The sequence below is a fragment of the Hemiscyllium ocellatum genome, chromosome 20 (genome assembly GCF_020745735.1).
Source record: "Hemiscyllium ocellatum isolate sHemOce1 chromosome 20, sHemOce1.pat.X.cur, whole genome shotgun sequence".
Taxonomy (NCBI): domain Eukaryota; kingdom Metazoa; phylum Chordata; class Chondrichthyes; order Orectolobiformes; family Hemiscylliidae; genus Hemiscyllium; species Hemiscyllium ocellatum.
Genome location: NC_083420.1, coordinates 394,844 through 421,149, shown reverse-complemented (window position 1 = coordinate 421,149; position 26,306 = coordinate 394,844). Strand labels below are relative to the sequence as shown.

General features: G+C 42.7%; 1 protein-coding gene across 1 annotated transcript in view; it reads right to left on the bottom strand.

Annotated features, from left to right (window-relative positions):
• The window catches only part of gpr139 (G protein-coupled receptor 139), a 69,802-nt gene extending 51,077 nt beyond the window's left edge, over positions 1-18,725 (bottom strand). The window contains exon 1 of the mRNA XM_060840083.1: positions 18,602-18,725. Within this exon, the coding sequence (XP_060696066.1) occupies positions 18,602-18,725 (124 nt within the window). The remainder of the gene's footprint in view (positions 1-18,601) is intronic.
• Positions 18,726-26,306: the final 7,581 nt, after the last annotated feature.

Sequence of the window (26,306 nt, the reverse complement as noted above, 5' to 3'; positions counted from 1 at the left end):
AGAAAGAGTTCCAATTATCCAAGAACCCAAAACCCTCCCTCCTGCACCATCCCTGCAGCCACGTGTTCAGTTCCGCTCCCTCCCTGTTCCTCGCTTTACTAGCACGTGGCAGGGCAACAAACCGAAGATAACAACTCTAGTTGTTCTAGCTCTAATCGTCCACCCTGGCTCCCTGAATTTCTGCCTTAGATCCCACTTTTATACCTACCTATCTCATTGGTGCCTATGTGGACCACGACTTGGGGCTTCTCTCCCTCCCCCTCAAGGATCCTAAAAACATGATCTAGACATCACAAACCCTGGTACCTGGGAGGCAACACACTAATCGTGAATCTCTCATTCCCACAGAATCTCCTATCTGTTTTCCCTAACTATGGAGTCCCCAATGATTAAAGCTCTGCTCCTCTTCCCTCTTCCCCTCTGAGCAGTAGCGACAAACACTGTGCCAGAGACCTGTGCCCCATTGCTTACCCCTGGTAAGTCATCCCCCCAACACTACCCAAAACGGTATATTTGTTGTTGAGGGAACCACCACAGGAGATCCCTGCACTGCCTGCCGGTTCACTTTCCTATCCCCGACGGTAACCCATCTACCTTCTGCATGTTTTATCTGAATATTTTTGGAGCTGGCTCCAAAAAAGACAAAGTATTTGCTCAATTCTCCTCCCATTTAATCTGGATGGTGTGGTAGAGGCATTGCTGATGAAGTTTCTCGAGTGCTCTGATGTGTTACTGGCACACAGTCCGAATCTCCCTGCAATGCAGCAGTGTGATGACAACAGAGTGTTTTTTTATACAGGCTTTTCTTGACTTTCAAAGGGAGGTCTTTGTAATTAACTACTGGCTACAATAATTTGTAGAAGGTGGGGATGAAGCAACTGAGTCCATGAGGAATCTCCTTGTCAATGGTGACCTTTGGAGAGAGGGGGATGCTGAGGTGTAGGAAGTGCTAGATATGTTCCAGAGTCTATGATTCAAGACCATCAATGGGCACGATGGGTATATGAACTTAACTGGCATATAACTCGTTTGCTGAACTCTTGTTTAAGTCACACTCAGAGCTCAACTTTCTCTCAGCAACAACTGATTGTTAGTTACACTGCATTAATCTCTCATTCACACAATCATCCTCCTTATCTACAAGATTCTAATTGAGTACTTACTTGGAAATTCATTTAGTTCCCCTTGCCATTCCTTCAAATTAAGTTAACTGAATTAATTTGCAGCTGGCTTGTTTAATTTTAACAGCACTCCTTGCACAGGCCCAGTTACATTTGCTTTCAGGTCAAAGAGGTTTCCAACCTCTCTCAATCAGAACCTTCAGTAGCTCTCGCTACTCGTGACTACAAACTTACGTTGCAAAACAGACAAATGACTTTATGTAAATTCCAGGCAAATCCTCACTTGTTTGGCCTAAGGAAAAAAAATTATTCAATGAGGAAATTAAAGAATTTTTTTTAAGTTTAGAAAACAGAAAGATCAAAGTTTTTTACATCCAGAGGGTGATGGGAATCTGGAACTCTCTGCCCGTGAGGGTGGTAGAAGTGGAAACCTGCATAATATTGAAGCAATATTTATTGTGATGACAAGGCACTTGGGCTAGAGACAGCTATTGCTCTAATAATATGAGCTTCGGTTTTTAGAGGGAGAGCATTGCATTACTGCCTGGGTTATTTTAATATTTCTAAATATTGGAGAATTTCAAAGCATCGAAAGGCTCTATTCATGGGGATCATAGCTCACAAATTTGTTAGAGTTCTTTGACCAGGATGGTTGATGAGGGCAGGGCGATAGACGTAGTTAATATGGATTTCCATAAGGCCTTTGATAAGGTTCCACATGGCGTGCTGCTCTGGAAGGTTAGATCACGTGGAGTCCAGGGGGAGCTGGCAAATTGGATACACACTTGGCTTGATGGTATGGAGCAGCAGTAATAGTGGAAGAATACTTGTCGGACAGGAATTCTGTGACTAATGGGGTGCCTCAGGGGTTGATGCTGGGTCCATTACTGTTTGTTATTTATATCAATGGTTTGGATGAGAATGAGCTGAAAAATGTGTTGCTGGAAAAGCGCAGCAGGTCAGGCAACATCCAACGAGCAGGAAAATTGATGTTTCGGGCATAAGCCCTTCTTCAGGAATGAGGAGGGTGTGCCAAGCAGGCTAAGATAAAAGGTAGGGAGGAGGGACTTGGGGGAGGGACGTTGGGAATGCAATAGGTGGAAGGAGGTTAAGGGGAGGGTGATAGGCCGGAGAGGGATGGGGCGGAGAGGTCGGGAAGAAGATTGCAGGTCAAGAAGGCGGTGCTGAGTCAGAGGTTGGGACTGGGATAAGGTGGGGGGAGGGGAAATGAAGAAACTGGAGAAATCTGCATTCATCACTTGTGGTTGGAGGGTTCCTAGGCGGAAGATGAGGTGCTCTTCTTCCAGGCATCATGTTGCCATGGTCTGGCGATGGAGGATGCCAAGGACGTGCATGTCCTTAGTGGAGTGGGAGGGGGAGTTAACGTGTTCAGCCACAGGGTGGTTGGGTTGGTTCGTCTGGGTGTCCCAGAGGTGTTCTCTAAAACATTCCTCAAGTAGGCGGCCTGTCTCCCCAATGTAAAGGAAGCCATATTGGGTGCAGAGGATGCAGTAAATGGTGTGTGTGGAGGTGCAGGTGAATTTGTGGTGGATATGGAAGGATCCCTTGGTGACTTGGAGGGAAGTGAGGGGAGAGGTGTGGGCACAAGTTTTGTATTTCTTGCGGTTGCAGGGGTAGGTGCCGGGAGTGGAGGTTGGGTTGGTGTGGGGTATGGACCTGATGAGGGAGTCGTGGAAGGAGTGGCCTTTCCAGAACGCTGATAGAGAAGGGGAGGGAAATATATCCCTGGTGGTGGGGTCTGTTTGGAGGTGGCAGAAATGACGGAGGATGATATGATGTATATGGAGGTTGGTGGGGTGGTAGGTGAGGACCAGTGGGGTTCTGTCCTGGTGGTGATTGGAGGGGCGGGGCTCAAGGGCGGAGGAGCAGGAAGTGGAAGAAACACGGTGAAGGGCATCGTCAATCACGTCTGGAGGGAATCTGCGGTCTTTGAAGAAGGAGGCCATCTGGGCTGTTCGGTATTGGAATTGGTCCTCCTGGGAGCAGATGCGGTGGAGGCGAAGTAATTGGGAGTATGGGATGGCGTTTTTACAGGGGGCAGAGTGGGAGGACGTGTAGTCTAGAACATAGAACATAGAACATAGAAGGATACAGCGCAGTACAGGCCCTTCGGCCCTCGATGTTGCGCCGACCGAGTCCTACCTAACCTATACTAGCCCAATAACTTCCAAATGCCTATCCAATGCCCGCTTAAATGAACATAAAGAAGGAGAGTTCACCACTGATACGGGCAGGGCATTCCATGAACTCACAACCCGCTGTGTGAAGAATCTACCCCTAACATCTGTCCTATACCTACCACCCCTTAATTTAAAGCTATGTCCCCTAGTAACACCTGACTCCATTAGCGGTAAAAGGTTCTTAGTATCTACCCTATCTAAACCCCTAATCATCTTATACACTTCTATCAGATCTCCCCTAAACCTTCTCTTCTCCAATGAGAACAGCCCCAAGTGCCTCAGCCTTTCCTCATAAGATTTTCCTACCATTCCAGGCAACATCCTGGTAAACCTCCTCTGCACTCGTTCTAAAGCTTCCACATCCTTCCTATAGTATGGCGACCAAAACTGCACACAATACTCCAGATGAGGCCTCACCAGAGTCTTATACAACTGCAACATGACCTCAGGACTCCGGAACTCAATTCCTCTGCCAATAAAGCCCAGTACACCATATGCCTTCCTCACAGCACTATTTACCTGGGTGGCAACTTTCAGAGATCTGTGTACATAGACACCAAGATCCCTCTGCTCATCCACACTACCAAGTAGCCTACCATTAGCCCAGTAATCCATCATCTTGTTATTCCTACCAAAGTGAACGACTTCGCACTTAGCTACATTGAATTCCATTTGCCACATTTCCGCCCAGCTCTGCAACTTATCTATATCCCGCTGTAACCTACCACTTCCTTCCTCACTATCCACAACTCCACTGACTTTCGTGTCATCCGCAAACTTGCTTACCCAGCTTTCAAGTCCTTCCTCTAGATCATTTATAAAGATAACAAAAAGCAATGGTCCCAAAACAGATCCTTGTGGTACACCGCTAGTAACTGCGGTCTAGTTCATATATTCTTATGTTCTAGGCTAGTCCTTTCTCTTCAGAGCATAGGGGACTGAGAGGAGACCTTATAGAGGTGTATAAGATCATGAGAGGCATGGATAGGGTGAATGCACTCAGCCTTTTTCCTAGAGTTGGGGAATCAAGAACTAGAGGGCATCAGTTAAAGATTAGAGGGGAAAGAACAAAAGGCACCTGAGGGGCAACTTCCTTACCCAGAAGGTGGTATGCATATTGGACGAGCTGCCAGCAGAAGTGGTTGAGGCTGGTACATTAACAACATTTAAAAGACATTTTGACAATTATCTGGAAAGGAAAGTTTTAGAAAAGATGGGTAAAGTGCAGGGAAATGGAGTTAGTGTGGATGGACATTCTGGTCAGCATGGAGCAGTTTGGACCAAAGGGGCCCATCTCCGTTCTGTAGGACTCTGTGATTCTACGATTCTATGATTCTGTGTTCGAATTTCCAGAGACCTCCAGTGAACTCACCTCAACAAATCTGTCCAAATCTCACACTGACATCCTCAAGGTTTACACAATGGCTGGCAGGTTTCTGTCAACAATGTTGGAGTGATCTGTTTGCCAGTTTGTATGCACAGCAGCTTGTTTAATGTTCAGAAAAGGGTTATTCTTGTCGTTTTAAGCTGAAATATATTTTGAACATCCAGAATGATGACAATATGTTGAACAGCTGTCTCTGAGTAATGTAGCCATGATGTGGAGGTACTGGTGTTGGGCTGGGTTGTCAAGGTCAGAAATCACACAACGTCAGGTTATAGTCTAACAGGTTTATTTGTTAGTACGAGCTTTCAGAGCGCTGCTCCTTTGTCAGGTGGGGTGATGTAAACAGTTGAGGTGGGGTAGGGGTGGGGCCTGATATTTCTCTCATGTGGTGCTACCAGCTTCTCCTTCTGTAATGGGTAATGTTCTGGAGTCATCTGGAAGATTGCCTGTGCTCATTTGTCCTGATGTTCACTCAGAAAGCAGATTGGACATTACAGTATCTTCAATATCTGCTCGAGGAGAAAGTGAGGACTGCAGATGCTGGAGATCAAAGTCGCTCGAAAAGCACAGCTGGTCAGGCAGCATCCGAGGAGCAGAAGAATCTATGTTTCAGGCATAAGCCCTTCAATAGGAATGAAGCTTGTGGACAGGGGTCTGAGAGATAAATGGGAGGAGGGGTGGGGCTGAGGGAAGGTTGCTGAGAATTTGATTGGTAGATGAAGGTGGGGGGGAAGGTGATAGGTCGGAGAGGAGGGTGGAGCGGATAAGTGGGAAGGAAGATGGACAGGAAAGACATTTCATGAGGGCGGTGACGAGTTGTAAAATTGGAACTTGGATAAGGTTGGGGCACCTTCCAACCACAAGGCATCAACGTGGATTTCACCAGTTTCTTTATTTCCCCTCCCCTCACCTTATCCCAATTTGGCACCGACCTCGTGACCTGTTCCACCTGTCCATCTTCCTTTCCATCTATCCTCTCCACCCTCCTGTCTGACCTATCACCTTTACCCCCACCTCCATCTACTTATAGCACTCTCAGTTGCCTTCCCCCCCCAGCCCCACCCCTCTCCCATTTATATCCCCATCCCTGAAGCTCCCAGCCTCATTCCTGATGAAGGGCTTTTGCCTGAAACGTCGTTTCTGCTGCTTCTTGGGCTCTGCTTGACCTGCTGTGCTTTTCCAATGCTTCACCCTCGACAATATCTCCCTCTAGTTCAATTCTAAGATACTAGCTTGTTGGGTGTCTCTTAAAATGTTTCATTTTGTATTGTAGAATCCCTACAGTGTGGAAGCAAGTCATTCAGCCCATCAAGTCCACACTGACCCTCCAGAGAGCATCCCACCCAATCTCTGTAACTGTTCATTTTCCCATCTCTGACCACTATGGGACAATTTAGCATGGCCAATTCACCTGATCTGCACTTCACTGGATGTTGGGAGGAAACCGAAGAACCCAGAGGAAATCCAAGCAGACACGGGGAGAACATGCAAACTCCACACAGACAGTCGCCCCAGGTTGGAATCAAACCCAAGTCCCTGGTGCTGTGAGGTAGCAGTGCTAACACTGAACCACCATACCACCCCTTGAGTTTGAGTGTAGCGTAATGACTGTGATGTATTCAATATGAGGTTCAGTCAATTAAATATAATCAGGTTTGCTTACCAGCAGAATTAGATAAAATAACTAAATATTTTCACAAAAGTTAATGGAGATACTATATTCCTCCATCAATGTGATATTTATGTTATTATTGGATTCATTTTGTGGTGTTGTACAGACAGATATTTTTAAAAATTGCCTTGGTCAGATTCTCATCATTTCTTTCCTTTTCATAATGGAATAGCTGCACAATTTCCACTTGCTGGTAGTAGCATTTATGTTTTGCCAGATGTGCTCTCTGTGTACAAGTCTTTATTAGATCTTCCTTCTTGTGGCATACCCCAGTCATTGTGAACTGGTTACAGTCACCTGCTTCTTCTTGAGGACGGACATATCATCAATATTTTTGCCCAAATAACTGTTACTGACAGCTCAAGGTCTCTCGGCCTGTACCACAATCTCTTGCAGGAGGTATTTTCTTTACAGTTCCCCTTTCAATAAATCATTTGAAAGAATCAAGTAATTTCCAATTGCTAAATTGATTAATTTACATGATTAGAATTTGCATTTGATTGGAGACTGTTCATCATGTGCAGTAAACGTACATTTGACCTTATTTTCCACTAACTGACAGCAGATTGATATCCGGCCATCAGATATCTGGGTAATACAAATGATATATTTATAAAAACAAGGCTAAATATTGAAAACAGGAATAAAAATATACCCTGTCCAGATTGAATCAATTTATTACACATTATTTCTGCCTATTCTATGATGATATGTTCATTTAAAGAGCCAAGATTTTCAAATGCAATTCCTTTAGTTAAATTCAATTACCTTCATGCAAGACCTTAGGATATAGGAGCAGAATTAGGCCATTCAGCCCATTAAGTCTGCTCTGCCATTCAATCATGGCTGATATGTTTCTTAACCCCATTTACCCTGTAACCCTTAATTCCCTTACCAATCAACAAACAATCTGAACGTGTTAAATACACTCAATGATTTGGTCTCCATAGCCTTCTGTGGCAATGAGTTCTCCAAATTAAACATAATGTGGTTAAAGAAATTCTTCCTCATCTCAATTCTAAAGAGTTGTCCTTTCACTGTGAGACTGTGCCCTTAGGTCTCTCCGAATGGTGGAAACACCTTCTCCACATCCACTTTATCCAAGTCTCTCAGTATTCTCAGCAAAACACTTTTGACTTGCAGTGTTCTGTAAGTTTCAATCAGATCTCTCCCTCATCCTTCTGAACTCCATTGATTATAGACCAAAAGTCCTCAATCGTTCCTCATATGACAAGCCTTTCTTCCCTGGGGTCATTCTTGTAAACCCACTCCAAGGCTAACACATCCTTCCTTAGATTTGGGGCTCAAAACTACTCACAATATTCCCAATAAGTCTGACCAGAGCCTTGTACAGCCTCAGCAGTACACCCCTGCTCTTGTATTCTGGCCCTGTTGAAATGAATGCTAACATTGCATTTGCCTTCCCAACTGCAATCTGAACCTATATGTTTACCTGAAGAGAATCCTGAACTAAGACTCCTAAATCCCTTTGTGCTTCAGATTTCCAAAGCCTTTCCTCAGTTACAAATACTCCATGCAGCTGTTCTTCCTGGCAAAATACATAACCTCACACTTTCCCACATTGTATTCCATCTGCCACTTCTTTGTCCACTCTTCCAGTCTAGCAAGTCTTTCTGCCTCTCTGCTTCCTCAATACAATCTGTCCCTCCAACTACCTTTGTGTCATTTGCAAACTTAGCCAGAATACCTCAGTTTCTTAGTCCAGATTGTTAATGTATAAAGTGAATAGCTGTGGTCCCAACAATGATCATTGTGGATCTCCACTAGTCACCAGCCACCATCCTGAAGTAGATCCCTTTATCCCCAGTCAGTCTGCCTTCTGCCAGTCAGCCAATCCTCTAAGCATGCCAGTACCTTTCCTCTTTACAACATAGGATCATTGAGTCAGACAACTTGGAAATATACCCTTAGATCCAACTCGTCCATGCCAACCAAATTTCCCAAATTTGCCTGAGTTTGGTCCATTTCTCTATAAACCTTTCCCTATCCATGTTCCTGTCCAAATGTCTTTTAAATGTTGCAACTGCACCTGCAACTATCACTTCCTCTGGCAGTTCATTCCATATACAAACCATCCTCTTGTGAAAAGGTTGCCCCTCAGGTCCCTTTTAAATCTTTCTCCTCTCACCTTGAGTCTATGCCCTCTCGTGCTCTTGTCTTATTTAGCAGTCTTCTGTGTGGCACCTTGTCAAAGGCCTTCTGGAAATCCAAATAAATCACTTCTACTGGTTCTCCTTTGTCTAAATTTCTTGTTACCGCCTCAAAGAATTCTAAGATGTCTGAGGTATGACCTTCTCTTGACAAAGTTATGCTGACTTTGCCCTATTTAAATCAAAAGTAGAAACTTTCAGGAAGAGATTTATCTGCAAGATTTGAAAATCATTGTGAACCTTTCCTTAAAATACTTCAACAACTATCCCACTGCCATAGACCATAAATGTTTAATCATTGTGAAATGAGTTTATTTTAATTAAAGACTGATGTGAAACAAAGAGAGAGTAATGTTTATGTTTTGGAACAAAACTGCAGGTTTATGTGATGAATCATCAGTTTCTGGTGAGTGATTGGACGGAGTTCTGAGCAGAGGGCAAGGTATGTAGCCATTAAAACAGCATCAGTGTGTGATCACTGCTGAGTGCTCATTATTGGCTGGGAACCAAATGACATTCACAGATGTTACAGAAGGACTGAGAATCACTTGTCTGACCTTTAGACTGAGTTCAAAATACAAATATTGCAGAAAATGAGGAATAAAATATGCTGAGTGAAAATAAATTTGTATTTTATTTGCACAAGAAGAAATTGATTGTGTTAAACATCTAACCAATGGTAGAAAATACTGCCCAGCAATGAATTGCTTTACAGTTGGAGACAATCTTCAGGGAAGGTGCAATTTCTCACCTTGACGATAAATTTTTATTACACTTTGTATTTGATATCAAGGTTCATATGATAGTTTCATCACCTTCCACTAGCTAAGTACATATTTGACATAATTTCAAAATTTAACTTTTATCTCAATTTGGTTTTAATAGAAGACCCCTTATGTTTAAACTATGATGACAAATTCTAGATCCTCTCACAAGCAGAAACATCCTTTCAACATCCACCCTGTCAAGTCCCCTCAGTATCTTAGATGTTCCAATGAAATTACTTCTGACTCTTTTAAACTCCAGAGGTTACAGGTCCAGCCTGTCCAGTTTTTCCTCATGAGGTAATCCATTCATTTCAGGGATTAGTCCAGCAAACCATTATGATGTTAAGGTGAATAAGTCCCAGGGTCCTGATGGGATCTATCCCAGAGTATTGAGAGGGAAGAGAACAAATTGCTGGAGCATTGACAGACACCGATGTATCCTCTTCGGCCACAGGTGAGGTCCCAGAGGATTGGAGACTGCCAAAGTTCCATTGTTTAAGAAGTGTAGCATAAATAATCCAGGAAATTAGAGACCTGTATACCTCATGTCAGTGCTAGGAAAATTATTAGAAAAGATTCTCAGGGACAAGATCTTTACACATTTAGAAGCAAATGGACTTATTAGCAATAGACAGCATGGTTTTGTGCGGGAGAGATCGTGCCTCACTAACTTGATCGAGTTTTTTGAGGAGGTGACAAAGGTGAGTGATGAGGGCAAAGAAGTTGATGTTGCCTACATTAACTTCAGTAAAGCCTTTGACAAGGTCCCTCATGGCAGACTGGTACAAAAGGTATCACATGGTATCACAGATGAGTTGGCAAGATGGATACAGAACTGGCTGAGTCATAGGAGACAGTGCAGCTGTGGAAGAATGCTTTTCAGAATGGAGGGTTGTTACCAGTGGTGTTCCACAGGGATCAGTGCTGGGACCTCTGCTGTTCGTGATCTATATCAATAATTCGGAAGAAAATGTAGCTGGTCTAATTAGTAAGTTTGCGGACGATACACAGAATTATGGATAGTGGAAAGATTGTCAGAGGGTATAGCAGGGTATAGATCAGTTGGATGCATGGGCAGAGAAATGGCAGGTGGAGTTTAATCCAGACAAATATGAGGTGATGCACTTTGGAAGGTCAAGTACAGGTGGAAATTATACAGTGAATGGCAGAACCTTTTGGAGTATTGATGTGCAGAGGGATCTGGGTGCAGGTCCACAGATCACTGAAGGTGACAGGGCAGGTAGATAAGGGAGTAATAAAGGCCAATGGTATGCTTGCCTCCATTGGAAGGGGCATTGAGCATAAGGAAAGGCAAGTTATGTTGCAGCTTTATCAAGCTTTAGTTAGGCCATACTTGGAATATTGCGTACAGTTCTGGTCACCACATTACCAGAAGGATGTGGATGCTATGGAGATGGTTCAGAAAAGGTTTACCAGGATGTTGCCTAGTATGGGGGATTTTAGCTATGAAGAAAGGTTGGATAGACTGGGTTTGTTTTCACTAGAATGCAGAAGGTTCAGGGGTGACCTGATAGAAGTTCATAAGATTGTGAATGGCAAGGATTGAGTAAAAAGTAAGAGGCTTTTCCCCAATATTGAGGGGTGAATTACTCGAGGACACAAGCTCAAAATGTGAGGGGGGAATGTTTAAAAGAGATGTGCGAGGCAAGTTTTTCACACAAAGCGTGGTGAGTGCCTGGAACGTGCTGCCAGAGGAGGTAGTGGAAGCAGACACAATAGAAGCATTCAAGAAACACCTGGATAAATTTGTGATTAGGAAGGAAGTAGAGGGATAGGGACCCTGTAAGGGAAGAAAGTTTTAGCAAGGAAGGGCAAAGTGTGTCAGCACAGGCTTGGAGAGCCGAAGGGTCTGTTCCTGTGCTGTATTGTTCTTTGTTCTAAACCTTCACTGAATGACTTCCAATACATTAACATCCTCACACAAAGTGCAGTGACCAGTACTGTACACAGTACTCCAGATGCAGTCTCACCAATGCCATGTGTAACTGAAACATAATCTCCCTAATCCTTCATTCAATTTCTCTTGCAATAAACCATATTGTTGTCTGAGCCTTCCTGGTTACCTGCTGTACCTAGATACCGACCTTCTGAGATTCATGCGCTCGGAAACCCAGATCCATCTCTGCGTCTCAGAGCTTTATACCCTCTAAACATTCAGATATCAGGCTTCTTTTTGATTTTTTTCTGCCAAAATGAACCATTTCACACTTTCTCCATTTGCCAGATCTTTGATGACTCACTATATTCCTTTGTAGGGTCCTTATGTCATCTTCACAACTCACTTTCCTGTCTGTTTTGACATCTTTGGCAAATTAAGCTCCATACCTTTGATCATTTAATTCAGATCATTTCTGTAAATTGTAAAGAGCTGAGGCACCAGCACTGTCCCCTGTGACACACCACTCATGACATCCTGCCAGCCAGAAAAAGGCACGTTTATTCCTGTACTCAGCTCCCAGTTAGCCAACCAACCTTCTATCCATGCCAAAACATTACAACATTGTTTTGTTTTCCATAATAACTCTACAACATTGTTTTATTTTCCATAATAACTTTTGATATGGCATCTTATTAAATGCCTCCTGGAAGTCTAAATACAGTATATCCACAGATTTCCTTTAATCAACAGCATGAGTTACTTCTTCAAAGAGTTCCAATAAATAAGTTAGACATAATTACCCTTTGACAAAACCACGTTGTCTCTGTCTGATTATTTTCATCTTCTCCAAGTACTTTGTTATAATTTCTTTCATAATAGCTTCTGACATTGTACAAAATGACACGTTAAACTAACTGGCCTGTAGTTTCTTGCTTTCTACCTCTCTCTCTTTTTGAATAAAGGAGGTACATTAACCATTCTCCAATCTGAAAGAACGTTGTCTGAGCTTTGGTAAGTTAAAACTAATGCATCAATTTTATCACTAGTTCCTTCTTTTGTAATACAAGGATGACATCCATCAGGGTCTGGCAGTTCCAATTATTTACTCAATCTCATTTCACTGGTAATTGTAATGTTTTTATGTTTTTCCCTCACTTTTATTTCCTGATTTACAGCTGCCTCCCAACTGTTACTTATGTCCTCTTCAGTAAAGACCAAGGAAAAAAAAATTGTTTAATTTGTCTGTCATCTCTTTATCCTCTACTACTAATTCCCCAGACTCATGTCATGTTATGAAAGGTCTATGATAGAGTAGGTTTCTACCTTAACTCAGTGGTGAATGGTTGCATCTGCACCATTGGAAGTGGAGGAGAAGTGAGCTGGTAATTATACTGGAAACACTGAACAGCTTGAGAGTTGTACCTTGGAGTCTGCTGACTATTCCTCAACTGGGTATGTTTTCCTATTTGCCATATTTTCCAAACTTCTGTTATTCTGGGTAATCATTTCCACCTCCTTCAAACCCATCTTATAAAGTCATAGAGTCATAGAGATGTACAGCATGGAAACAGACCCTTTGGTCCAACCCGTCCATGTCGACCAGATATCCCAACCCAATCTAGTCCCACCTGCCAGCGCCTGGCCCATAGCCCTCCAAACCCTTCCTATTCATATACCCATCCAAATGCCTCTTAAATATTACAGTTGTACCAGCCTCCACCACATCCTCTGGCAGCTCATTCCATGCACGTACCACCCTCTGTGTGAAAAAGTTGCCCCTTAGGTCTCTTTTATATCTTTCCCCTCTCACCCTAAACTTACACCCTCTAGTTCTGGACTCCCCAACCCCAGGGAAAAGACTTTGTCTATTTATCCTATCCATGCCCCTCATAATCTCGTAAGCCACTATAAGGTCACCCCTCAGCCTCCGACACTCCAGGGAAAACAGCCCCAGCCTGTTCAGCCTCTCCCTATAACTCAAGCCCTCCAACCCTGGCAACGTCCTTGTAAATCTAAGTTTCATAACATCTTTCCGATAGGAAGGAGACCAGAATTGCATGCAATATTCCAACAGTGGCCTAACCATGTCCTGTACAGCCACAACATGACCTCCCAACTCCTGTACTCAATACTCTGACCAATAAAGGAAAGCATACCAAATGCTTTATTCACTATCCTATCTACCTGCGACTCCACTTTCAAGGAGCTATGAACCTGCACTCCAAGGTCTCTTTGTGCAGCAACACTCCCTAGGACCTTACCATTAAGTGCATAGGTCCTGCTAAGATTTGTTTTCCCAAAATGCAGCACCTCGCATTTATCTGAATTAAACTCCATCTATCACTTCTCAGCCCATTGGCCCATCTGGTCCAGATCCTGTTGTAATCTGAGGTAACTCTCTTCACTGCCCACTACACCTCCAATTTTGGTGTCATCTGCAAACTTACTAACTGTACCTCTTATGCTCACATCCAAATCATTTATGTAAATGACAAAAAGTAGAGGACCCAGCACCGATCCTTGTGGCACTCCACTGGTCACAGGCCTCCAGTCTGAAAAACAACCCTCCACCACCATCCTCTGTCTTCTATCTTTGAGCCAGTTCTGTATCCAAATGGCTAGTTCTCCCTGTATTCCATCTTATGTTCCTGCACTTGTTAAGTGATCTCCGGCGCCTGCCATGATCACTTTCGTACTTGAATCACTCCAACTCACCGCCTTGTCCATTTTCTATTTTTCATAATCTCTTTTTCCTAGCTGTGCGCTTGCAGGAAAGCTGTTCATTTATAACATCCTCCAGTTCTGATGAAAGGTCATTGATCTGAGACATTAATGGCCAAATCAGTTTTTTCCTCATGATCCAGTCAAATCACAAAAATGTAAATGATTGTTCCTGTTTTCAAAAACTGATGATTGCATTATTCAGCACAGGATGACCAATCTGAATTCTGTAAGAATGTTGACCCCTTTTATTCTATTTTAAAATAAAGCAGTGTGACATTAAAATAAACAGTTTTCACTCTTTGGTCTTGGAAACATTTTAAAGATCAGGTTTTTTGTATTTTGAGGAGGACATTGAGCTGAACCTCATCTCTTATTGCTGCTATACATTCTTATTTGTTCTAAATTTGTCTGAAAAGAAACAGATTCTATTTGGGAAATGACACCTTTTTGAATTTTCCAAATGCTGGCTTGGACACCTCTGGGACACCTGCACCAACCAACCCAACCAACCCAACCACCCCGTGGCTGAACACTTTAACTCCCCCTCCCACTCCGCCAAAGACATGCAGGTCTTTGGCCTCCTCCATCGCCAGACCATGGCAACACGACGCTTAGAGGAAGAGTGCCTCAATTTCTGCCTAGGAACCCTCCAACCACAAAGGATGAATGCAGATTTCTCCAGTTTCTTCATTTCCCCTCCCCCACCTATTCTCAGCACCGCCTTCCTAACCTGCAATCTTTTTCCTGACCTCTCTGCCCACACCCCACTCCGGCCTATCACCCTCACCTTGACCTCCTTCCACCTATCGCATCTCCAATGCCCCTCCTTCAAGTCCCTCCTCCCTACCTTTTATTTTAGCCTGCTTGGCACACCCTCCTCATTCCTGAAGAAGGGGTTATGCCCGAAACATCGATTCTCCTGTTCCTTTGATGCTACCTGACCTGCTGCGCTTTTCCAGCAACACATTTTTAAGCTCTAAAGTATAAGAGTCAGGATGTCATGTTGCAGCTTAATGAGACTTTGGTGAGGGCACACTTAGAGTATTATGTTCAATTCTGGTCATCATATTACAGAAAGGATGTGGAGGCTTTGCGGAGGGCATGGAAGAGGTTTACCAGGACGCCGCCTCGGTTACAGGGTATGAACTATAAGGAGAGGCTAGAAAAACTCAGGTTGTTTTCTCTGGAGTGACGGAGGCTGAGGGGAGACTTGATCGAAGTCTATAAAATTACGGGTTGATAGTCAGAATCTTTTTCCCAGCATTGCAATGTCTAAAACTAGGGGTCATGCATTTAAGGAGAGAGGAGGATAGTTCAAAGGAGATGTGAGGGGGCAGGTTTTTTTACACACTGAGTGGTAGGAGTGTGGAACATGCTGCCAGGGATGGTGGGGGAGACAGATACAATAGGGGTGTTAAAGAGACTTAGGGAAGCACATGGATATACAGGAATGCAGGGATATGGATCAAGGGCAGGCGGAAGGGAGTAGTTTCATTTGGATCTATGTTTGGCATAACATCATGGGCCAAAGGGCCCTTTCCCATGCTGTACTGTTCAATGTTGTGTGAGATCACCTCTCATTCTTCAAAGCTCCAGAGAATAAAAACCCAATTTCCTCGTCATCTCATCAAAGTTTAAACCTTTCAAACTAGTGACTATTCCAGTATCTCCACTGTACCAACTCCAACATAAGCACAGCCTCCTTTAAAGCTAGAACCAAAACTGTACAGAATAGCCAAAATTTTATTTTCAATTATTATTTTTAAATGTATATATTTCCGTATTAGATACGTATTGCTGATATTGCTGAAAGTGTTGGTGTGATAAAAATTAAGCCCTTTCATTGTAATCAGTTGTTAATTATAAATGAGATCAGTTATATAATCTGGCAGAAACACCAAACTGTTAACATTCAGGGAGATGCAGTTACCGAATCCAATTAAATTCAAGTAGCTGTGTGCAATGGTTCAAAATTAACTGTAAAACAGCTTGTGATAGCATTTTACCAAATCAGAGAATAATTTCTAGTTCTAGCTCTTATGAAAGTCAAAGTTAGTTCTCGTTCCAATTGCTTTCTGTCTTTCATCATTCTGTCACCTGCAGATGGATTTGTATAAAAAGATGATTCTTTCACAACAAATCATTAGAAATGTGAAGGAGTTTCATTTGAAATGCTTCTGTGAATTTGTGTGTATATTTTATTATTTTTTAGAGTTGATTATTGTTTTAAAACTATGATAGAACTCATGCTAGCAACAAATACTGCAGATGCTGGAAATCTGAGTTAAAAACCAAGAATGCTGCAGGAACTCAGATTCCTGGCAACAACTGTGGAAGGAGACATCATTGATGGAGCTGCTGCTGGGGCTCTGCTGGAGCTGCTAGCTGGGGCTCTGCTGGAGCTGCTGCTGGAGCTGCCGCTGGGAAACTCCTGCCATTGCTGTCCCACTGTCTTTCTTGCTAGGCTCCTCTCCTAGCAATTTCTACCCAGCTCTGAATCTCTACCTGCTCCATCGTCCTTGTTGCATTTTCATGTACAATGAGATGGAAGCTTCAGTAATCCAAGCAAACTAGGACCCTCTGACATACACAGGAACTGGTTGCAGCTTTAAATTCCCACTCCCACCCCCACAGTGAGGAGCTCAATATAACCCCCCACACTCAGTAAAACCAAGTGAGCAAGATGAAGAGAGATGTCCATTCAGATCCAAGAGGAGTCTTTCTGGCCTCCACAAGAATAATGTCTTTTTATTCATTTTGTAGGACATAGGTGTCACTGGTTGGGCCCAGCATTTATTGCCTGCCCTAGTTGCCCCTTGAGAATGTGGTGGTGAGCTGTCTTCTTGAACTGCTGGAGTCTACATGCTGTGTATTGACTCAAAACGACATTATGGGGGAATTCCAAGGTTTTGATCTGACGTGGACCATTACTAATCTGGACAATGTCTCACTCCTCTTACCATCATCTAATGTTATTTAATAAAGGTATTTTACATTGAAACATGATTGAGAGCCAGCTGGACCATATACCTGGGTGCAATTACAGGATTATAACATTACAGCGCAGCAAAATGCTGAGGATTGTTCAGTCCATCAAGTGTGTACTAGCACTTTCATAAAGTCATTCCATTCCTCCCATTGCTAGCTCTTTCCCACAGCCCCTGCATTTTTTTTTCCCAAGAGTTGATCGAATTCCTTTTTGCTAGTGCCTGTTGAATCTGTAACGATCACCATACCCAGCACTACATTCCAAATCCTAGCCATCATCGGGTGAGAAAGTTTGGCCTCAGGTTTTGTTCTGATTCCTTGCCCAATTACCTTATACCAGTGCCCTTCAGTGACTCTTCATTTCACCATGGAAACAGAGTCTTGTAACTTACTCTAAACCCATCACAATTTGAGACACTTTGGTCCAATTTCCTCACAGCTGTCTCAACTCAAAGCAGGACAAGCCCAGCTTCCCCAGTCTTTCATATTTCATCAGAGACCGCCTGGAAGTTAGAATTGTTTCCCTCAGACTGCTCCCCCCATCTCCAATCTAGCAATAAAGTATTTTGTGAACAACATCTTCTGAAAAATCAATTCATCATGACATTGATTTAATTTATTTCATTTTGTTATTGAGGCTCACACTAAAGACAATCCAGTTTTCCTGTGATTTTCTGTGTGATGAAATAAGTACGCTTATGAGAAAAATGACTATAAAATATTTGAATAATACTAATTTAACTTTAGTATACTTACCAGTGAAAAGGTTTGATGAATTGATTGTATCCCACTCGAATTGCAATGATCAGCAATCTGTGTCACAGCTCCCAAGCTGAGGCACACTGGAATTATGAAGCGTTTTTCTCTGATTGTCACCTAAGCCATAAATTACCTTCCTATCTGTTCTTATTCCTGCCTGAAGATGGGGATTGTCCTCTCAATAAACAACTGAAACGTTGATGCATATAGGTTCCATTCGCAATTATTGTTTTAATCTGTAACTATATTACATACATAAATAAACACTGTTTCTCCTTTGTTTAACATTTTAAAATGTATTTTGTGCTGATGTTCTAATTTCAATGTGTTAAACATTCATTCTGATAGTAGAAAATAAGAGCATCACTCAACAGAAATGTAAATCATGATATCTGCAGTTTATTATACACACATTAAAGAGGATAATTATTTGTCCTGCCATCAGCTACAGCTCTGTTTTTAACTTTACAAATTGAATGTGATATTTTGAGGTTCTGAATGAGGAGAAGGTCCTTTCATTTTGAGCTCACAAAGGAAACATAATGACCTCACAGTGTTTCATTTCCGACTTAATTTTTGTAAGTTATCTTTTTTTAAAATTGGATTAGTATTAAGTAAAAAGGGGAGATTTCTTTTGTCCTAATATTTTGCTAATTATGTTCCAAATTAAAGGTTTTTTAATTTAAATGCACAATATAATATTTGATAGAAATTGAAAGATGTGATCTAGACAATTCTTTAAGATATACTAAGATCTTTAGAGAAACAAGGATCAGTTTCTTATTCCACGATAATGAGTTTATCATTTCTTTACAGTTTCATTAAACTATCATTTGAATAAATGTGAAGCCAGCGTTAACATTGCAAGTCTTTTACTGAGCTTTTCCTCTTAGATAAAAATGTGCACTCACCTGGTAAACCTAAGCACAGCAGAAGACTGTAGTAGGCAACACGTACATATTCTAAACCACAAGCATGCTCCCCATCATGGGAGGGTAGGGGACTGTCGGTGTTGAAAATGTGATTATGCTCCATGGATTTTCCTTGTTAGTTGACTCAGTCTAAACATGAAAACACACAATGAATGCCGGCACCTTGACTGAGGCTCTGTATCCAGTCTCTATCCTTCAACACATGTTCGACTCTGGATTCTTCCACCTGCTGCTTGCTGCTAAGCTGGCATCATTAGAAGAAAGTGCTTTAACTGCATTGCTCTTAAGGGAACTGAGCTGAACTGTCATTAAAGTAGGTAAATTAATACATTAAAATTTGATGATGTACAGTCACCTCTATTGGTTGCATCTCTGAAGAGTGTAATTAATGCAGTGTAAAAAGCAATACCTCATACAAACGGGTTTGCAGTTACAGTGCAGTCATTGGTTTAAGAACAATTTATTCATTCCTTTGCTGCCACAAATGCTTTTATCTAAAGCACTTACCTTAAGGCAGGGAAGTAAGGATTCAATGTTGACGTTATAAGAAAGCCACCAAATCACCTTCGAACAAGTGTAATCAAATCAATCTTTCTGAAGATTATTGAAGGCTATTATACATTGCCTACAGACAACAGTAGAGTTCTGTCAAGTGTCATTCTCAGTGGGTCTTGCCCAGCCACGTGACAAATGGTTTGACAATAGTGAATGACATACCACAGAGGCATGTTGCAGCTGTAGACAATATTGGCCCCTGCAAATTCTAACTCTGAAATCTTCAAATCAAAAGAAATAATAAGTCTTTTTCTTGCTTCATATTACCTGGAAACTAGGGAGAAGTGGAAAAATAAAAGTGGATTGAATTAGATCAAAAACAATTATTTCAAAACAGACACCATCAATCGTGCACATATTGAATCACACTGCCGAGTAAGGTGACATGGCAGTCTGATTCTCTCTGCAGCTGTCGTCTCAACATTTAACAGTATCAATAGCTGGAAAGAAGAAGCCTTAAGAAGTGAATTTTAAAATATTTTTCTCTCTTGTAACTGGACTATTCTCTTACTGATGAATTTAGTAACCCAATAATCTGTAACTGATTTGTAATTTGTTTTTATGCAAGTCCTCAAACAGTTAATGAATGTTACTCAATCTTGCATGACTGATGTAGCAACGTGGAGTTAGATTTTTAGGGGCAAAATTGATATTTTCACTACAAGTTCAGAACTTGCTAACAGAAATGTAAGAACTTGAGACATTTGCTTCTTAACAATGAAATTCTAAGGGCAGTATTTGAAATATCATTTATTTACAGCAATGAATTTTTAATCTTTCCACATTTATTCTTGAGCCACTCAACAATCTAACATCTATTAATTCAGGTGTAGATTTTGTACATTAATTACATTAATATGAAGGTGATTCAATGACAATTGAAGAAAGTTTTTTTGGTTGACGAGTAATGGAGAATCTAAGAAGAAGGCAATGAAATGAGCTACACATCACTCACAGTCTGTCAACTGCTCACTGGGATCTATTTGGGAATCTGGAATAAGGTTCATTCCTTAAATTCCATGATATTAATGCTCATTCCTTAAAGAAAATCATGATTGGAATATTAACTTACGGATGTATTCATTGGAAACCTTATAAACAGAAACTGAGAGATGTGAGTAAGACATTGTTAATAATGTAGAAATAAAGGTTATGATGGGAAGTGAAGTGTAAAGTAGAATGGAATTTACCCAGGTCCATACACAGTGTCCTCCAGCAGTGTCATGCATAGTGCAGGTTTACTTAATACAAACGTCAATAGTACATGCCATCATGTATTCTTCAATAAGTGCCATTTCCCAGAGAGAGTAACAATCTCACAGCTAGCACAGGAAAGATTAGCCCAGCCGTTTCCATGAGTAGATGATGCTGGGTACTGGGAGAGTTAACAAATTAGTGCTAGCACTCTCCCTTCATTGCTGCATGTGCATATTCTGTACAGAGACATTCCTGAAAAATAATGGTCAAAAGAGATAGCTGCACACAAACATGTAGAGATTTTAGAACTATGGGACTAAATGAATTAAATGTGCATATTCCTCCAGTCTATCATTACATTAAATCTAAAAGTGAAATGAAATGGCAGTTCAGCAATTATAATACAGCATTATGCATGTCTAAGCCTGGAAGCTTGTGTTCAAGTCCCATATAGTCCCACGGTGAGTAATAGCAACTGATTCGGAAATATCTATAACAGTAATAAACAATGACGATCGTAATGAATAACAATATCAAGAATATTATGAAACAAACAGAATGTTGGAGAAACTTGGCTGGTCTGGCAGTATAAGTGAAGAGAGAAACAGACTTTATATTTTCAAAATGCATCATGCTGGGCTCAAAATGTTAATTCTGTTTCTCTCTCCACTGCTGCCAAGCCTGTTGAGTTTCTTCAGCACTTTCTGTTTTTATTTCAGGGACCTTTGTATTTTGGTTTTTATTACAATTGTTATGATGCCAGAATACAGTGCTCATTAGAAGAGCTGCTCAGTGACATCTCACCCTTACTCTCTATCTGGTATGGGTGTGGATAGTGTCTGTTCTTCAGGTCTGACAAAGGCCAGTGCCTGCTCCTCATCCATCATTGGGTGAGGCAGTGCCATCACAACATTGTACAGTATAGCAATACCCTCCCTGCAGTCAGCTTTCTTCTCAAACTTGCACTTTGTTGTATTTCTTCCTTGGTGACCTTCTGGTTTAAACAAAGGTTATTATCAGCCACATTGTCGAACAATAACTTATGTTTATATCAACCTCAGTGAAATGAGCTAAAAGCAAGCACCAATCAAATGTGGAGATATCATGTTGAACTAAAAGGAAATACATAAGTCATGCACAGAAAGAGGCCATTTAAGGACAAATAGCTTTTGCAGATGTATGTGTCGAGACTGTGGTGCTGGAAAAGCACAGCAGGTCAGGTAGCGTCTGAGGAGCAGGAGAATCGATGTTTCAGGCAAAAGCTCTTCATCAGGAAGGAGGCTTGTGGGCCAGGGGGCTGAGAGATAAATGGGAGGGGGGTGGGGCTGTGAGGGAAGGTAGCTGAGAATGCAATAAATAGATGGGGGGGTGGGAGACGTTGATAGGTCAGAAAGGAGGGTAGAGCAGATAGATGGGAAAAATGATGGACAGGTCAAGAGGGCAGTGCTGAGTTGGAAGGTTGGATCTGGGATAATATAAGGGGAGGGAAAATGAGGGAACTGGTGAAATCCACATTAATCCCGTGTGTTTGCAGCATCCCGAGGTTGAAGATGAGGCGTTCTTCCTCCAGGCGTCAGGTGGTTAGGGTTTGGCAATGGAGGAGGCCCAGGGCCTGCATGCCCAGTGCATCTCCTCCACTTCCTGCACATCCGTCCTTGAACCGCACCACTCCCAACACAACAAGGACAGAACCCCCTGGTCCTCACCTTCCACCCCATCAATCTCTGGATATATCCTCCACCACTTCCACCACCTACAAACAGATCACCACAAGAGATATATTTCCCTCCCCACCCCTATCAGCTTTAGGTGACACCCTTGTCAGATCCACACCCCCCAACCACCAGCCCACACCCCACTTCTCCCCACTCACCTCCGTCCAAGGCCCAAAGGATCCTTCCACATCCAACAGACATTTACCTGTATCTCCACAAACCTCATCTACAGTATCTGTTGCACCCGATGTGGTCTCCTCTACATCGGGGAGATAGGACGCCTTCTTGCGGGTCGTTTCAGAGAATATCTCTGGGACACCCGCACCAACCAACCCCACCAACCGGTGTCTGAACACTTTAACCCCTCCCCCTCCACCAAGGACATGCAGGTCCTGGGCCTACTCCATTGCCAAACCCTAACCACCAGACGCCTGGAGGAAGAACGCCTCATCTTCCACCTTGCAACCCTGAAACCACACAGGATTAATCAGGATTTCACCAGTTTTATCACTTTCCCTCCCCCCACCTTATCCCAGTCCCAAGCCTCCAATTCGGTACCACGCTCTTGACTTGTCCATCACAGTTCCCATCTATTCGCTCCACCCTCCTCTCTAACCTATCACCTTCCCCCCCCCCCCACTTTCATCTACCTATCACATTCCCAGCTACCTTTCCCCCAGCCCCACCCCCTCCCATTTATCTCTCAGCATCCTGGCCCACTAGCTTCATTCCTGATGAAGAGCTAATGCCTGAAATGTTGATTCTCCTGCTCCTCGGATGCTGCCTGACCCTGCTGTGCTTTTCCAGCACTACATTCTTGAGTCTGATCCCCAGCATCTGCAGTCCTCACTTTCTCCTTTTTTCCCTTTGCAGATGTCTATGTCACAAACCAGCTTCCTCTCGCCCTGCCTCAGATAAAGCTATCTGCATAACCCTCTCTTCCCAGGTCCTTCACAAATGTGTGAATATATCAACATGATTCACTTCACCCACTCACTGCTGAAACAGGTTCCACATCCTCACCTTCCTCTGGATAAAAGTATTTCTTCCCAATTCCCAATTTGATTTCTTGACGATTATCTTCTTCCTAGTTTTGCTTCATTCCACAGGTGGAAACATTCACCTTAAAATCTCACTAAATGTTTTAAAATTGAATCTTCTGCACCAAACAGAAAAGTAACCCCTCATTGTCTGATAGTTTTACCTTCACACCTGCAGCGTTAACCTTGAACATTTTTTTCTATTTGGGGTCAAAAAGTGGATTGCAAGAAGAGTTTTAAAGAAGCCGAGGGAAGTGGAGAGGTGTAAATTTCAGGGTGATGCCTGGAACCACTGGGCTAAGGCAGGGCCACCATTGTGAGTGTGGGGGAGGGAGAAGCTGGCATGACTTACCTCAACATAAAATTGCAACTATTCCTGAGGCAATTCTTGTTGGACTAGTTTGGGAATCCAGAACCCTTTGTTAATACATAATGCTGTTTTGAAAGAAGGTGGTGGTGAGCTGCCTTCTTGAACTGCTGCAGTCCCTGCCCTTAGGGAGAGAATTCCAGGATTTTGACCCAACCACAGTGTTGGAATGAAGGTACGTTTCCAAATCAGGATGGTGTGTGGCTTGGAGGGGAACTTGAAGTTGGTGGTGATCCCATGTATCTGCTGCCCTTGTCCTTCTAGATGGAAGTTGTCATGGGTTTGGAAGGTGCTGTCCGAGGAGCTCTTCTCTCTTGGTGGTGATGGTCAATTTTGCCCGAGTGGGAAAGTTTCCATGTGACATATTAGACAAATACAAGCCTACTATTGATAAAAATCCACTTGGAAGGAGATGCTTCATGTCAGCAATGCAACTGACTAACAAAGAGACAAAAATAGAAATTGCTGGAAAAGCTCAGTAGGTCTGGCAGCACCAGTTCTGAGGAACAGCCACTTGAACCAAAGCATTAACTCTCATTTCCCTTCACAGATGCTGCTAGACCTGCTGAGCTTTTCTAGCAATTTCTATTTTTATCTTTGGTTTACAGCATCTACAGTTCTTTTGGTTTCTAAAAGGTGTGTGTTTAACCTGTCCCTGCAGAAAGTTGTCATTAAGAAACTTCCTAATGTTACATGGATGTATTTATTTCAAAACATGTTTAGAGATGTGTAAGAGATTTTAAAAGTTGAGGTTTAATATTATTTATTAAATATTTTATGATACTTTGTAAGGATTAAACCATGGTTTCTATTCATGTGTCTCTGACTGATGTGCAGACTCTCCCTCTTTCAATGCAGGTGTGTTCTGAACTGTGATCTGGTGACAGTGCAATAAGAATCAGAATACTTAGCTCTTTCACATCCCACATGATGTCTAAGTAATTGCTGTTACAGGGGCACAGGCCACAGCATGAGTTCTGTTCAGGATAATTTAACTATCTGCCAAGCCTGAGGCCTGGCTGGTTTCTTGGCTGAAGTTTACAATGTGGATTTCTAATTCAGTATTCAAGGCTCACATCTCTCTTTGCTCGCACATTTGAAATTAGGTTATTACAGAGAGTGCATTCATACAGGATGTGAAATTTAGCAATTCCTCCTAATAGCAATCAGATACCAAATTATACTGTATCCTATAATCAAGCCCATACAGAACTTACTTTCTGTTTTAAATTTGAAAAAAAGCATAGTTTATGTATATGCTCATATCACAGGGCTGTGCTCAATGTTTAACATGCAAAGCTAAAGATTGGGCCGAATGGTCCTCTTTTTTGGCAGGGTATTTTTTGAATGAGATTCTTGGTGTCTTGTGCATCAGGGAGGAGAAAGTGAGGACTGCAGATGCTGGAGATCAGAGCTGAAAATGTGTTGCTGGAAAAGCGCAGCAGGTCAGGCAGCATCCAAGGAACAGGAGAATCGACATTTCAGGCATGAGCTCTTCTTTCAGGGCTCATGCCCGAAACGTCGATTCTCCTGCTCTTTGGATGCTGCCTGACCTGCTGCGCTTTTCCAGCAACACATTTTCAGTCTTGTGCATCAGGGTGTACACAAATGTCACCCAATCTCCTACTCATGGATTATGCAGCCAGTCTCCCCAGTCCCAGCCTTATACAATAATACAGTGAGAGCGGGAACTGCTCACCATTACTTAGACTTTGCTGTGTCCTTATTCCTCCTAGCACCAGGAAACCTCAGCTGCATGACCATCCATGGTTAAGGCAGTGTCTTGGGAGAAGATCAATGATCCTCTGAGCTCCACATGGGTAAGTGCAACCATCTTCTCTCTGCTACCTTATATTCACTGGTAAATCCCTCCATGGAACTCTGCCATTCCACCTGCCTCTCCCCAGGGCTCACGTACTATAACTCACACTGTTACAACATTATGTCCATTCTTTGTTGTGGTTCTGCTCGCCGAGCTGGAAGTTTTTGCTGCAAACGTTTCGTTCCCTGGCTAGGGAACATCATCAGTGCTGTTGGAGCCTCGTGTGAAGCGCTGCTTTGATGTTTCTTCCGGTATTTATAGTGGTTTGTTCTTGCCGCTTCCGGGTGTCAGTTTCAGCTGCAGTGATTTGTATGTGGGGTCCAGGTCGATGTGTCTGTTGATGGATGTTCTTGCCGTTTCCGGGTGTCAGTTTCAGCTGTAGTGGTTTGTATATGGTGTCCAGGTCAATGTGTCCATTCACCCACCTCATCCTCCCAATCCACTGCCTGTTCCTGCTCTCTAAGCTTCCTCCCCACTCTCAGGAGGAACGTCTACCACCTCCTCCTGCTCCTGCATCACCTCCAACTGGTCCTTCACATACATCTATCCCCTGTGTAGCAGGGTAAATGACCATGGCTAAGCCCCCTCTCATGTAATCAGATGAGCTCCTTCATTAACTGTGGCTGAAAGTAGTTCCCCCTTTGACCACAATAAGTATTGCTCCACTTTGAAGTTCACACTTGGCCTTTTGCTTGAAGGTTTGTGGTCACATGCAGTGTGTTATGGTGTAAACCGCTGTCAGTGTGAGTCTGACATGATACAGTGCAGTGCAGAGATACGTCCATTCCCCTCTACTGCTCAGTACTCCAGCCACAACAAGCTGCTTGTCTCTCTCTTCAATCCACAGACACTTACTGTGTGAACACAATCTGAGTGAGTGGTATAAAATGAAGCTAAGAGCCATAAGCTGCAAGCTGTGTAAGTGCTTATGTGTCTCTGAACACCAAGGGACCTGAAGAAAGAGTCAAAGAGTATGATGCTGGAAAAG